General features: G+C 42.7%; 1 protein-coding gene across 3 annotated transcripts in view; it reads left to right on the forward strand.

Moving 5' to 3' along the window:
- The window catches only part of LOC138771390 (coiled-coil domain-containing protein 170-like), a 56,814-nt gene extending 51,471 nt beyond the window's left edge, over window positions 1–5,343 (forward strand). For all 3 annotated transcript variants that reach the window (XM_069951050.1, XM_069951049.1, XM_069951051.1), the window contains 3 exons: window positions 915–1,154; window positions 3,748–3,984; window positions 4,423–5,343. In XM_069951050.1, coding sequence (XP_069807151.1) covers window positions 915–1,154; window positions 3,748–3,984; window positions 4,423–4,641 — 696 coding nt within the window. In that variant the 3' untranslated portion in view covers window positions 4,642–5,343. The remainder of the gene's footprint in view (window positions 1–914; window positions 1,155–3,747; window positions 3,985–4,422) is intronic.
- The last annotated feature ends 9,035 nt before the right edge of the window (window positions 5,344–14,378 follow it).

A 14,378-nucleotide genomic window follows, 5' to 3' on the forward strand; every position in this document is an offset into this window, starting at 1 on the left:
TATATAATGGAGACAGGAAACAAGAAATTATATCTAGGACATAGATCTACATAGATCCATCTGAGGCAGCCCTGCTGAACAGTTGATTGTGGGCTGCCAAGCCCATGATTAGGGATTTGTGGCCTATCCTGGGGAAAGCCCGCAAACCATTTTTCTCCATAAAGCTATTTTAACCTCTGGCACTGCCCTATACATCCTGATAGAAGGGCATTACCCCTTCACTGCCCTAGACCACTAATATATTAACACATTGTCTGACTGGACCACCAGAGGACCGGAGTGTCCTCCGGTGGGCCCCCAGCTTTAGAACCTGCACTAACACTGACTGACATGTTGTTTCTTACTGATTCTTCATTGGTAGGCCCCCAGGATCATTTCCTCTGGTGGGCCCAGATACCCCAGTCCGACACTGTATTGACAGCTACTTCTTTGACTTAAATCAGTAGATGTTCTGATCTTAAAGAGAAACTGACAGCACGGATATACATATATCTGTGTTGCCAGTTTCCAATTGCCTATTATGTGTTCCCGCCTCACTTTCCAGCCGCTGCTGTGTCTCCAGGCCATTGCTCCGCCTTCTTCAGGATAATTGACAGCCGGCTCACATTAAAGTCCTCCACAGCCGAAGATGACCTGGCTGTCAGTCATTCGCAAGGAGATGAGACGGTGGCCTGAAGAAGGTACCTAAAGGTAACAATAGGAAGCTTGTGTGATAGGAGCTACCCTGGGCAAGGTTTGCAGCTATATGATGTGGTGCATCCTACCTCTACTTTAGTTTTCACCAGCTCCATCTACTAGTGTCCTGCATACAGCTATGTACCTGATGAAGGTCCTCAAGCCCTTATTTTTTTCTTCTGCACTGACCCAATGATTGCTTCTACGACTAACCAAAGTTATATACTACATCTTTGTAGGTGAATTCCCTAAGGGAGAAACTAGAGTTAAAAAATTCACAAATTGAACAACTAGAAAAGAAAATAAAACAGCACGAAAGAGAAAAAGAGCATCAAACCTTCCTTAGTGCCGAAAATTCTGCAACTATGACAGCCCAAAAATTGCAGAAGAAGGTCGAAAGACTCCAGGGACAGCTCAGTGACATGAAAATTGCTAATCAAAACCTGACGGCTCAGCTTGTTGATATGAACGATCTAAAGGTGAAGGCGCCACTTTGGAAAGTTTCATGCATTGCTTCTTCCTTCTTCTAACTATCATTTAAAAATGTTAACAAAAAGTCTGAAGATATACATAAATATATATATATATATATATATATATATATAAATAATATGGCTTATAAGTGTATTTAAATGTGACCTCATTTAATACAATAACCCCTATGTATAATTGCTGTACTTCTCATCAGAGACTTAGGGCCCTATTCCACCGGACGATTATCGTTTGCATAATCGTTAACGATTAACAATCTCAAACGACCGCTATTGCGAAAGACCTGAAAACGTTCACTGATTTCCATGGAACGATAATTGTTACTTATGATCGTAATTGGTATCGTTTCTCTTCGCTATTTATTCGCTATTGCGTTCGTATCTATTGCGAACGACCGAACGATGTCTTATTCAATGCGAACGATTTGCGAACGTTTTGCGAACAGGCAACGATAAAAATAGGTCCAGGTCTTTATAAAGCGATCAACGATTTCTCGTTCGGTCGTTAATCGTTAACTGCATTTCAACCGAACGATTATCGTTCAGCTTCGAATGATTTAACGATAATCTGAACGATAATCGTCCGGTGGAATAGGGCCCTTAGGCTTAGTACTCGCCATCTCTCCCCCAAGTATATAGAATACATTATGTTGTTGAAATGAACCCAAAAACAATGTTTAAAGGGATATTGCCATCTCAGCTTCTTAACCCCTATCCATAGGATAGAGGATAACAAGCTCATCAGTGGGGATCCAACCACTGGGACCCCCACTGATCCCAATGCAAACAATCATAACATACTAAACTCAATTGCACTGCAATATCTCTGACTATTTACGACTTACTCTCACACTCGCGTATTGCAATTGGCCACAAAGGAGCACCCCACAAACCAGTCCACACCCTGCAAAGGGTTCTATCTTCACTTACTTGGTCTAAGGTTGCCAAATGAGTATAAATCACACCTCAACACAGTCCACACACCACATATTCACACTGTTGCCACTGATTGAATAAGAGCAATAAGGTAAAAAATAAAAGGAGGGGTTCATGAAGGAATTTACTTGCATCTTAAAGGATGGGGGATGTTCAGCTAGGGTAGGTGGATATTCATATGCCTGTCCTTTAAATGACAAAAGTATCATTTATATAAGAGGCAATTTTGTCCCAGTTCATGGAATTGATGAGGGTCCCAGAGGTGAGACCCCCTCCAATCAGCTTGTTATCCCCTAAGCTTTGTATAGGAGATAGCTTCTTCAGAATTACATATCCACGTTGTTAATGATGTAAAAAAAAATAATTCAAAATAACCTCCTGAGCAGGACATAGTTTTTACCAGCAAGTATTTGATGCCACTTAAACTATTGCCAGGTAAGCTTATGTTGAAAGCATAAAACCTGCAATCCCATATACTTTACTTATTACCACCTGATCTACTGTTAATGATTGGAATTATGTTTAAAAGCACTGGCGTACCTACATTAGTGTAATGCAGGCCATAGCAGACAATAAACTACAAAACTTGTCTTGTCCCCAGAAGATTAGTCTGGTATCAAAAATTGGCACTTAGATGAAAGGAGTTGGACCGGTAGAATGAGCTTCTAGATGATCTTAAGTTAGGCCCAGGATCAGACACAATGACAAGCCTGAGAGGTCCAGCAGAATAAATTTTAATTGACTTTGGAACCAATTGCTTTCCACTAGGGAATAATCCTAAATTGGGTTTACATGCACCCAGCAATCCGGAGCCACCCTAGATGGGAATGCTAGACGCAACAAACTGGATATATCACACCTGGAATCCCTGATGCCCCATAGGCACAGTACGAAACCTAAGGATTATGTGGCATAGTTGCCCTCTGCCGTGGTTGGGATAGGTCATAAAATGATGTATGCATGACTTGTTTGCAATGGATGTTTCCACTCCCTCCTTGGGATCAGAGATATTAGGGCCCTATTACACAAAGCGATAATCGATTCGGCCAATTATCGCTCAGTGTATTAGAGACAATGATCAGCCAATTAAAAGATCAGCTGAATGTTTCTTTAGGCCCTGACCTGAAATCATTGGGCATCAAGCACGCATCGCTATGTGTAATAGCGGCCTGTCAACTCAGAGAAGCTAATGATGTCTGTTCAGCCCTTGCTAAATGATTATTTGGCCGTGTAATAGGCCCAGTAAACAAGTGCCGATTGGTGCTTGTTTACAATATTGATTGGGCCTTCATCTGCCCGTGTAATAGTACTTTTAGATTTTACAGACATCAAGTGCAGCCTTTCTATGGCAATTAGACAAGGATGATCCAGACATGCTTTAGGTGATCCAGATATGGTGGCACAGAAGTCATACCAATCTGGAGCTTTGAACCTTTAAAAAAATGTGTTAAAATGCTTCTGTAGACTTAAACTCTAAATATACTCTAAGAAAAGAAAATTAATGAATTCCTTGCCTAATATACAAGTTCAAAATTATACAAATGTATGCACCAGAGACGGCATCTTACACTAAATAATGTCATTTAAATTATGTTTTATTGCAGATACGTATTTCAGATGCTAACGCTCTCTCTTCTCTTTTAAGGAGAAACTCGACCACCAGAAGAAAACCATAGAACTTCTCAGCAAGTCTTTAGAAAAGCTTGAGAAAATTAAGGATAAAGCTGCTAAAAAGGTAGTGAGCTTGAAAACAGAGCTGGACTACAACGAACACGAGACTGTGGGGGAGAAAGTGAGGTGTCAGCAGATGGTGGAAGCAGTCACTAATGAGCTACACACCGCCAAGAGAGCCCTCGAAGAGGTAGCAAGGAGAGAAAAACAGGTACACTTCGTATATTCAAGGGAATCATTAGTATCTTTTTAGCAACTCTTAAAAAACCCTCATTAAATAGTTTTTTGGGGGAGTTGTAACTTGCAGGCACTCGAGAACTTTAAGAGACTTTATACAATACCTAGGAATAAAGAAGGTTTTTGTCCCGTAGATCTTGTGATATGTCTTTTTGGAGGAAGGGGCTTTGCATTTGCCTGTGTAACAAAAAAAACTTTTCTTAACCAGCCCCCAAATTTCAATTAGGAGGTGTTTTAGGGAGGTGGATCGAGTAACTGTGAAAAGTTTTAGAAAAGGTTTAATTATAAAGGTGGTAAATGTAAGGGAGATGATTTTCCCTCCCTCGAAAATGAGCCATACAAAGGCGCCCCGGCTGGCATATGCCGGGAAAGAACTGCATTAAGATGCATTTATCTCTCTTCTTTTCTGCAGCTTGTCGACTTCAGGGAGACCATCACCAGAATGATGGGATTTAATATTAACACCCTGGCTGTTCCCGATTATGAAATCTTCGACCAACTTAAGCGGGTTTTGAGGAGTCACGGACCTATTGATAACACCAAAACGGATAGATCTAAGCTGCCATATGGGTTTCGGACAGGGATGGGTGAACCAGAATACACAGTGCAGCACATGAACCCTAGACACTGACATGATGGCTCACAACAAGTTTCAGTATTAGGATAAGTACTGTAAGTTTTCAGAAATGGGTCATAAGGGGTTATCCTAGAATTATAACTGATCACTTATTCACAAGTTAGGAGATAAGTATCTGGTTGTGGGGGTTCAACCGCTGGGACCTCCACAATCGCAAGTTCCCAGAATAAATGGAGCGTCAGTATGCATGCTGGAGCTCCATTAACTGTGGCACTGCTGAAGATAGGCAGGCTTTGTATTGAAGGGAAACAAGTGGCCTAATTCTCATGACTGGTGGGGTCCCAGCAATTGGAACCGCAACGATCACATAACGATCACCTATACCAGGAATAGGGGATGAGTTATAATTTGGGGACAACGTCTTAAAGTTCGATGCAGTCCGTTTTGACTTCACTGTATAAACTGTTTGCAGTTCTAGACTCTTCCTTCAGATTCTGCATTCTTTTTAAAAAAAAAAAATCTTTCATACTTTTCTATAAATGTCTAATAATCTAGGGTACAAGCTGGCACCGCTCAGGAACTATTGATGCCAGATAAAAGGAATTTTACTTTGCAGGTTGTATTCAAGTTTCAGCGAGTCTCAGAACCAAAGATTTGTAATTCTCATTTTTGTAAGAGACCTGCTCCTTTAAATAGCAATTTGATCACAATGTATGTCTTAATAATCAGCCTCTAACCTGTCCAAAATGCATTATAACACAGAACAATACATTATTATATTATTGGAATGTTATTATAAAATGACTGGTGCAAAATAATTGTAAAATCTCATGTGTCTGTCACTGTCATTTGAGACATTTCATACATTTTGATAAGTTGAGTCTGGGAGTTCAGATCCCCACTAGAGATGAGCAAACTGGGTTTGGGTTCGAGTCCATCCGAACCCGAACGTTCGGCATTTGATTAGCTGGGGCTGCTGAAGTTGGATAAAGCTCTAAGGTTGTCTGGAAAACATGGATACAGCCAATGACTATATCCATGTTTTCCACATAGCCTTAGGGCTTTATCCAACTTCAGCAGCCACCGCTAATCAAATGCCGAAAGTTCGGGTTCGGATGGACTCGAGCATGCTCCAGGTTCGCTCATCTCTAATCCCCACCAATCATTAGTGGAGAGAAGTCTGTGGCTGATTGCTTCTCTCTACAACTGCTCTCCCTGTCTGGCAGCAGGAGACAAGCTCCATAGACTTGCTAAAGAAGCCAACTCCTTCAGTATGCCTGGCAGAGCAGCAAGACGGAGAGTGAAGCACTCTGCCACATGCTTCTTCTGGCTTTATCTAATGATAAGGGGGGAACCTGCTAACCCCAATCCCATAGACCCATACCCCCAAAAAACACAATAAACACATGTTTGGCGGAAATTGCAGCATACGCTGCACTTTATTTATTTTTTCCAATCAAATTTTTATTGAAGAAGATGAAACATAGAACAACAAAGAGCGGGTTGAAACATAAAGGTCTCGCAGGACCTTGCAAGTGAAAATGGCATAATAACAAGCTCTATGAGTCATATAGATTTTTTAACAAATTTTGTGCAGATAACTGCTAGAGAAGACAGTTGCTCAGTATGAGGTAGGAACTATACATAATAGTAAATTCCTATAACAATAACAATAACCGCTGCACTTTATTTAACATTGTAAACATAAACGGGGAGGCCCGACACAAATCACGCCCTTTCAGCCAGGAAACTAAAAGCGACCATTTATAAAAGCGACCATTTACTGAGGGTAGCCCGGACCAGACCTGCCCTCCCCCATTGGCAGCAGCGCTCCCGTATAGGAGAACTGTCCCTGTCAATGAGGCCCCTAACCTAAAGTGCAAACCTGGGCTGAAAGGATCGTGATTTCCGCCTCACAATAGCACAGTCCATACAACCAAACATTCAGATGAATATAATAAATCCAATATATAAGGGTGGGAGGGTGGGATCTTGAAAACCTCCAAACCTTTTGCAGCCGTGTCCGAAGCTGCCCCAATCTGAAAAGAATGAGACCCGTAACTGTCAGGATTGAGGCCGCCGCACTTAAGCATTTCTTCAATACTGCACAAAACTGGAACTGGGACAGCGCACTCCCATCTTTATGCACTAAAAGGGGCCCCAAATCCCTTTTAACCCCTATCTCCATATATCTGCCCACCGCCCGTAAGGGACATACCTGATCCCCAGTCTTCTGTAGTGACACCCATGCCCCCTTACTCTTCTGATCGGTTTTAGAACGGGCAATGAAACATATCACATTATCAACCAATAAACTTGTCACCAACTCCCCTAGGATGGGATCACCACCTGCCAGAAACAACTAAGGCTATGCTAACCAATCTTTCTTGCATTAGGTACTAATGCAAAAAAGTCCTTCCTCCCGCCCCTGGACAGTGCATCAGCTATCCCATTATTAACCCCTGCCTGGTCTGAAACTGAATATTCAGCTGCAAACACCTCAGAACCAGATGTCTCAATAATCGTATAAGAGGCTCTGAACTACTTGACAGGCTATTGATGCCGTTAACAACACACATATATTCTGACAAAAAGATTGCCCATTTATCTCTCAGCTCCTGCCGCCATAGCTCCACTGCCACGACTATAGGAAACAACTCCAACAACGTCAAATTCTTTAACAATCCCCTGGTTTCCCAACTAACCGGCCATTTACCCGCACACCACTTACCCCCAAAACCATAAGACCCCGCTGCATCAATGAACAATCTCCATTTCTGATTGGATGCTGGTTCCCTAACCCAAACCGCAACTCCATTAAAACCCCATAAAAAGGTGACCCACCCAGCAAAATTCTCTCTCAACTCTGATCTTGTGGTATGATTTTCTGACCCTCACCGTGCTCTTCTCCAGACGTCTACTAAATATCCTTCTGACCCCCACTGTGCTCTTCTCCAGACATCTACTAGAAATCCTCCCCATAGGAACTACTCGGGAAGAATAATTTAGGCAATCAGCCAAAGACTGCGTGTCACTTTTTCACTCCCATGCACCTTCTGTACTAATGCCCTAAGGGTCACCCCCTTTCTCCTCCTCATACTCTCTCTCGACCCCCAGGTACAACAGTCTTGCTGTAGGCTTAACTATTTACTCATGTGCCACTGGAACCCCAAACCCTTCTAGGAACCCAGCATAACCCCTCTACCAATCACATAACCCAGCATAACCCCTCTACCAATCACTGACCCCTGTGGCCCAAAGAAGAGAAAGTCATCTCCACCAAGCACCAATGTCGGAACGAACTGAAAGTCTCAAATAGTGCTCAAGATATGGCACAACCCATTGGTAAACACTTGTCAACATCATACCGCCCCTTGAAACCACAACCAGTGTACTTAAACTACTAAAATGCAGAGGGAGCAATCTCAATGCTGACTCTATGTCCACCTTGGCCATCAGTGCACCCCTCCCCGCACCCCTTACTAACTGGACAGCCCCCTCAAATGACTGATAGTGTACCTCACACAGGTCCTTGTTAATGGCCCCATTAACTGAACCGCCCCCCCCCCCTCTGGGTACGACAGATGCTGGATCATTCTAAATTTCCCTTCCTCCTTCTTGGGGACTACCCCTAATGGAGACAAGACTAAATCCTCAAATGGGGGTTGCACAAAAAGGACCAGCCATCCTGCCCAACCCCACCTCCTTCTCCAATTTCTCAAGCAATATCTAGGGTGCTCACTACCTGATTTCGGGTACCCAATTGTTTTAGATCCCAACACAACCCCAGACACTGGCAACTGAAACCCCTCTAAAAAACCTTCAAGCAACCTCACCCTCCCTCTATCTGGGAGCCCCCCTGGAGCTAGTCCCTTAACATCTCCACCCTCACTGGTGTTGCCCCCTTTTCCTCCAACCCGAAAGGACTGCACCCCATGCCCACTATTGCTAAACACCCTCTTTTTAAAACAGTATACTTTCGGATGGCTCGACCCACAGTTGTTGTGTCCCCCTGGTCTGGTTACCTATCCTTTTATACTCTACAACCCCACCCCCTTTACCACCTTGCTCAGCTCACTACCTCCCCCAGGTATTCCCTCCGTCTTTGTCTTTACACCAAGGCCATACCTGCCCCCCCCTCCCCCACCCTCTATCAGGGGCCATCTTGTAACCAAATTACTGCCACCATTACGCTCGGACTTCAAACTAACAAAACCCCACTAACCCTGTCATGGTCACAGAGACCCCCCTTATGGCTCCTCGCTGGGAGGCCCCTTTTTCTACAACTTGTTACACTTTAGTGGGACTCTGAACTCTCAGATCTCAAATTATCAAAGCTGTTCACGTGGAGGTTTTTTTTTTAAATGACAGAAACAATTTAATTAAATATGAACCCAAACTATCATATATGATTCTTCATGACTTTACATTAACTGTACAATTATCAATGTATCAGATATAAAGTTTTTTTCTTGCTAATGATAATTTATATTATTTTATATATGATCTTACAACTGTTGCTTCTGGATAAATAAACAGTTTAATAAAAAAAACTAACGTACAACAGGGTTTCATAATGAATTGTTATTATATCTGACCTCATTATTACCAAACAAGTGGATACTTGTGTATAAGAGTATAAACATGGCATGCTTTCTTCCATGGATGGCACCACACTTGTCCATGCACTATATCTGGTAATGCAACTCAGACTTAAAGGGAATGTGTCATCAGAAAATACCTATTGTTTAAATCAATTTTTTTATCTTAAACATATGTTTTAAGAATTTTTGAGGATGTATCTTTTAGTTTTCTATGTTAATATGCCTTAAAATAATCCTGAAATCTTGAAATTTTCATTCTAACAGGCTAGAGATGTCTGACTAGAGATATCTGCTCCACACTGACGAGGGGCAAATACCCCGAGACAGCTGTCTGTGAATGGATGCCTGCCTTGGCAAGCCCATGTCACAATACTCGCACCTTGAGTTAGACTTTGACAAAAAGGGGCCACCCTGTTGTTTTCCTATTTATGTTCCAATACTCGCAACTGAGTGGGACTTAAGGGGCTACTTATCAGGGTGGTGTGGTGCTCTCTCCATCATGAAGGCACCCCGTGGCAACAGGCTAGAGATATCTGGCTATCCCGTGTTTTGGGACTCGCAACCGAGACTCCACGGACTCTTGTTTTGCAGTTTTCATTCTAAGCATTATCGAAAGGTGACATCAGTAGATAGAGAAGATAAAAGGTAAACTTCATAGCTCAGCCTTCCCCTCCTTGTGGAATTACCTTTTTAAAGGTCACAGAACTCATCCAGACACCTTTTTTCATTTATGGCAGTTGGACAGCTCCTGTCAATTGTTGCCTATGTCCATGGGGCTTGCTGTAAAGCATATATCTAAATGCTGTTGAAGCGAAGGCTGTCTAGTAGTGATGAGCGAACTTGCTGAACCCGAACACTCTGCATTTGACTCCTGGCAAGTTCATTCATGATTACTGTCTAGTCTTTAGATAGTGATGAGACTATATTTGAGACCAACTATACTGTCCTTTGGATTAAACTGTGCCAGGACTCTGGTGCATTTTTGGCACCCGGGGGAGATTTATGGAGGCTGCATCAGGGGCGTACACCAGGGAGAAGCGCAGATTTAACCCTTCTCCCTGGGGTATGCCAGCTGTATCCCCCTGCTCACGGAATGGGCAGACAGGTGGCTGTGGCAAGGCAGGCATAAATCATGATACCAGTAGGTGTAGATTTGTTGCGCAGAGCCTGCGCTGGACGCAGGGACGGACAGGTTTACTAAGAGGCGTGTGCCTCTTAGTAATTCCAGTAGGGAAAAGGGGGACAGGTCTTTATTTGAGATCGGCATACTCCGTACGCCAGTCTTTATAAATGTCCCCCCCAGTGTTGCATCTTAATCCACACCCCTTTTACTGAAGCCATACCCCTTACTCATTACTCATTATTAATGAGGCGCAAGTAGTTTTTGCCACAAATAATGCTGTAAATGATGCACAATTGCTATAGTAAATCTGCTTTTTCCAGTTCCAAGTTCCAATCACCATGTCTTTGTGAGGTGCAACAGATGAAAAGCTGAACAAATGGCTTCTACTTCTATGGCTTTCATTGAGAAGCATGGAGTAGGAGGTGTGATGGCATGGGATTGCTTTGCTGGTGACACTGTTGGTTATTTATTCAAAATTCAAGGTACATTTAACCAGCATGGCTATTGCAGCATCAACATGGCAGCCAGTCTTCTTGCATAGATGGACCATCATCTACAGTAGTTTTCAACAGAACAGTGACCTCAAACACACCTCCAGGCTATGCAAAGACTATTTGACCCAGAAAGAAAGTGATAGGGTGCTGTCAGTCACCTAAACCTAATTAGGATGGTTTGGGAAAAGTTTGGTCTCGGTGGGCTCACACATAACGGAATCGCAGCATGAACTTCACGCTGCAATTCCGTTATGTGTAAACCCGCCCTGAGACCAAACTTTTCCCAAACCATCCTAATTGCGAATTCTGTTGCGACTCACATACTGTCAGTTTCAATAGGATTATATACGCTTAGAGGAATTTTCATTCTGCTGCGAGTATGTAAATGACAGCCCCGTTAACTCGCCGCAGCCCAGAGCATAATTTAATGGTCTGCGCTCCGGCTTGTTCTGTGGCTCTTGGTTCCACTGATTGGCCTAACAAACGTCAGGATGCCGGAACAAGTAGAAGCACGGACCGGTAAGGTATGCCCCGGGCTGTGGCAGGTTAAGGGGAACAGCGTTTACATACTCGTAGTGGAATGAAAATCTCACTGCGAGTATGTAATCCCATTCAACCTGACAGTACGGGAATTGCAGCGGATTTCGATGCGAACTTGCGCCGTGAAATCTGTTGTGATTCCGTTATGTGTGAATTCCCTTGGAATAAAAGAAAAGCAGCCGACAAGTTCTCAGCATCTCCGAGAAACACTTCAAGACTGTTGGAAAACCAGATCAGGTAATGACCTCATGAACCTGGTTGAGGGAATGCCAAGAGTGTGCAAAACTGCCATAAAAATAAAAAGTGGCTCCTTTAAATAATAATAAATCTGAAAAAGCTTCTAGTTAATTTTTATTTCCTATTTAATCCCATGCAGTATGTGTCTCTTAATAGTTGTCATAAATTCAATTTAAGGGTGCCTTCACACCTACCGTATTGCAGCAGAAAATCCGCTGCGGATCCGCAGCAGATCCGCAGCAGATTTAACTAAATGAATGATCACTGCATTAAATACACACTGTCAAATCCGCTGCGGATCCGCAGCGGATTTGTAAGTGCGGTTTGATGCTGTGTTCATTCATTTAGTTAAATCTGCTGCGGATCCGCTGCGGATTTTCTGCTGCGATACGGTAGGTGTGAAGGCACCCTAAATCTACAATGTATAAAAAAAACAAAAAAACACCCAGAAAAATAAAAACATGGAATGAAACGCTGTGTTCAAACTTTTTAAACTCCTCCCATTCTTTTTTAAACATTCTTTATTTAGGGTTTGAATTTTTCTCAAACATACAAGAGCAATGTATGTATGCACACCAGTCTAACAAAGATAGTATAACAGAAGATGTGTCTCCAACATGCAGAGCATAAAAGTGAGAGATTTAGAAGTTGCAACAGACCAGCGCACCAAAGTGGTGAGCCGCAGGTAAGGTGACAAAGAATAAATTAACCATGGCTCTGATTGGCATTCAGGGGGCACTGGTGGTACGCACTAGTCAACCTTAACTGGTAACATAGGAACAAAAGTTGTCAAAAACATGAATTGATGAACAGACAAACAAATGGTGGACATTGAACATGAGGGGGGGGGGAGCGGTTTGGGTCAGAACTCCACATGATGGGCCGTATTAAATTGTGGCCAAGGTGCCCAGGTTTGTTCAAATTTAGTATGGGATCTCGTCGTCCAGCTCATTAGCTTTTCCATACTGCGGATTTGGTCTACTTTGACATACCAACTTGTCAAAGATGGCAGGGTAGTCTGTCTCCATAGGGTCGGAATAAGGAGTTTGACAGCAGTGAGGAGGTGAACCAGAAGGTTGTGTTTAGATAATGGGGTGCGTGACACAGAAGCCATAATAAAACCAGTTGTGTTGTAATTACAGTGGTCAGACCACACATCACCTGTTCCCAAAACATTTTAAGAGCAGAGCATGTCTAAAAGATGTGTGTAAGTGTTCCTCCTCTGTTGCTGCATCTCCAACAGGTATTGGTGGGGAGAAGAACCTATCTGTGTAGTTGGTGTGGCGTATTATACCAGCGGGTTAAAATTTTATAAGAGTTCTCTTGTGTGGTGATTGAGTTGGAAAATCCATGTGAGTGAGAGAGTATAGATTTGACTTCTTCATGTGATATTGAGCTTGTGAAATATTGAGCTCGTTTTCCCAAGAGAGGAGGAAGCTAGGTTTGGCCGGACACACAGAGTTAAAAGGTGTGAATGTAGTTTGGACAAGCATTTTGAGATAGCGAGAAAGAGTATTTCCTGTTCAGACCCTGCCACATCCAGAGAGTGGCTTTAGTTAGTGGGCTCAGTAAATTCGGGATATGAGTGTTTGGGGGTGACCAGAACAAATGCTGATGACATAAAGGTATCGTTGCCCATTCTGCTCTAACTTGAAGGAGGGCATTAGTCGTATGTAGAAGCACAATACACTCCCCCCTTTCTGTTTCATAAAGGACCAACATGTCCACCCAAATTGTGTTCCCTGGGCCATCACTGCTCACCAGTAGTTAAAAGAGTCTGCACAGTCTGTTCACCCTCCCTGACCAATTAGGTTCTCTAGGGTTCCATATGGAAGGTGTTGTATTGTATTCTGATCCTAACTGCAAAACTGCTTGCTCCTGTGTAATGCATTGCTTCTCCTGTGTATGACCTGTACTGCTAACCTGAGATGGCTACTGCTACTGTCCTGCCTGTTCCTGCTTAGGCTACTATCTACCCTTGACCTCAGCTCATACCAAATTGTGCCTCTGCCTGCCCCTGTTGCTATGCCCTAGTGTGTCCTTGTCTGCCGGGCTGGCCACTACCCACACCGTTACCTGGCAGCCATTTGCAGCTAAGTACAGCTTCCTCATTTCACATTTTTAAGCCTGACTAAAAATGACGGACCTAATAAATGCCTCTCCATGTGTTTCTCTTAGTAACAAATAGCAAAATTCCTGCACTCTTACACTTTCATAATTTCTCCCATTGCCCCCCCAACTCATTTCATTGGGTACATAGAGGGAGAGGACAAATAGAAGGGAATATAACTGAAGGAGCAGACTACGCAAGAGTTGTCTGTTACCATGGAGATGAATAGTTGCCAAAGAAGCTGTAGAACAAAATAGAAAATTAACACATGTTGCAAAATTGATTCAATTTATATTTTATATCGATTGAGAGAATAAAAAATGCGCCTGTAAAGGTGGACAAAGTCCAGATCTGCATATGATAAATAGTAAAAATGAGTTTTTTTCATCATTATTCATTAAATATTCCTCCAGACTCCAACAAATGGGTTATATAGCCTCCATTAATAAAGCAGCACCTGAATATGCCAAGTTGTTGCTTAGAAACAGGCGCAACAGGAATTGGTTAACAATACCAAATCACTTCCATCCCAGTGTTGCCTCCTGCCATTCCTCAGAAGTGCTGCTGGTACATAGTTATACTGTATAATGTTCTGTCAGCATGTCTCTATGGTATTACTAAGAAAAATGGCTTCCAGCGCCAAGAGTCAAAGCAAAGATTTAAATCAAGAATTTTATTTTTAT

This window comes from Dendropsophus ebraccatus, chromosome 13 (assembly GCF_027789765.1).
Source record: "Dendropsophus ebraccatus isolate aDenEbr1 chromosome 13, aDenEbr1.pat, whole genome shotgun sequence".
In the NCBI taxonomy this organism is placed as follows: Eukaryota; Metazoa; Chordata; class Amphibia; order Anura; family Hylidae; genus Dendropsophus; species Dendropsophus ebraccatus.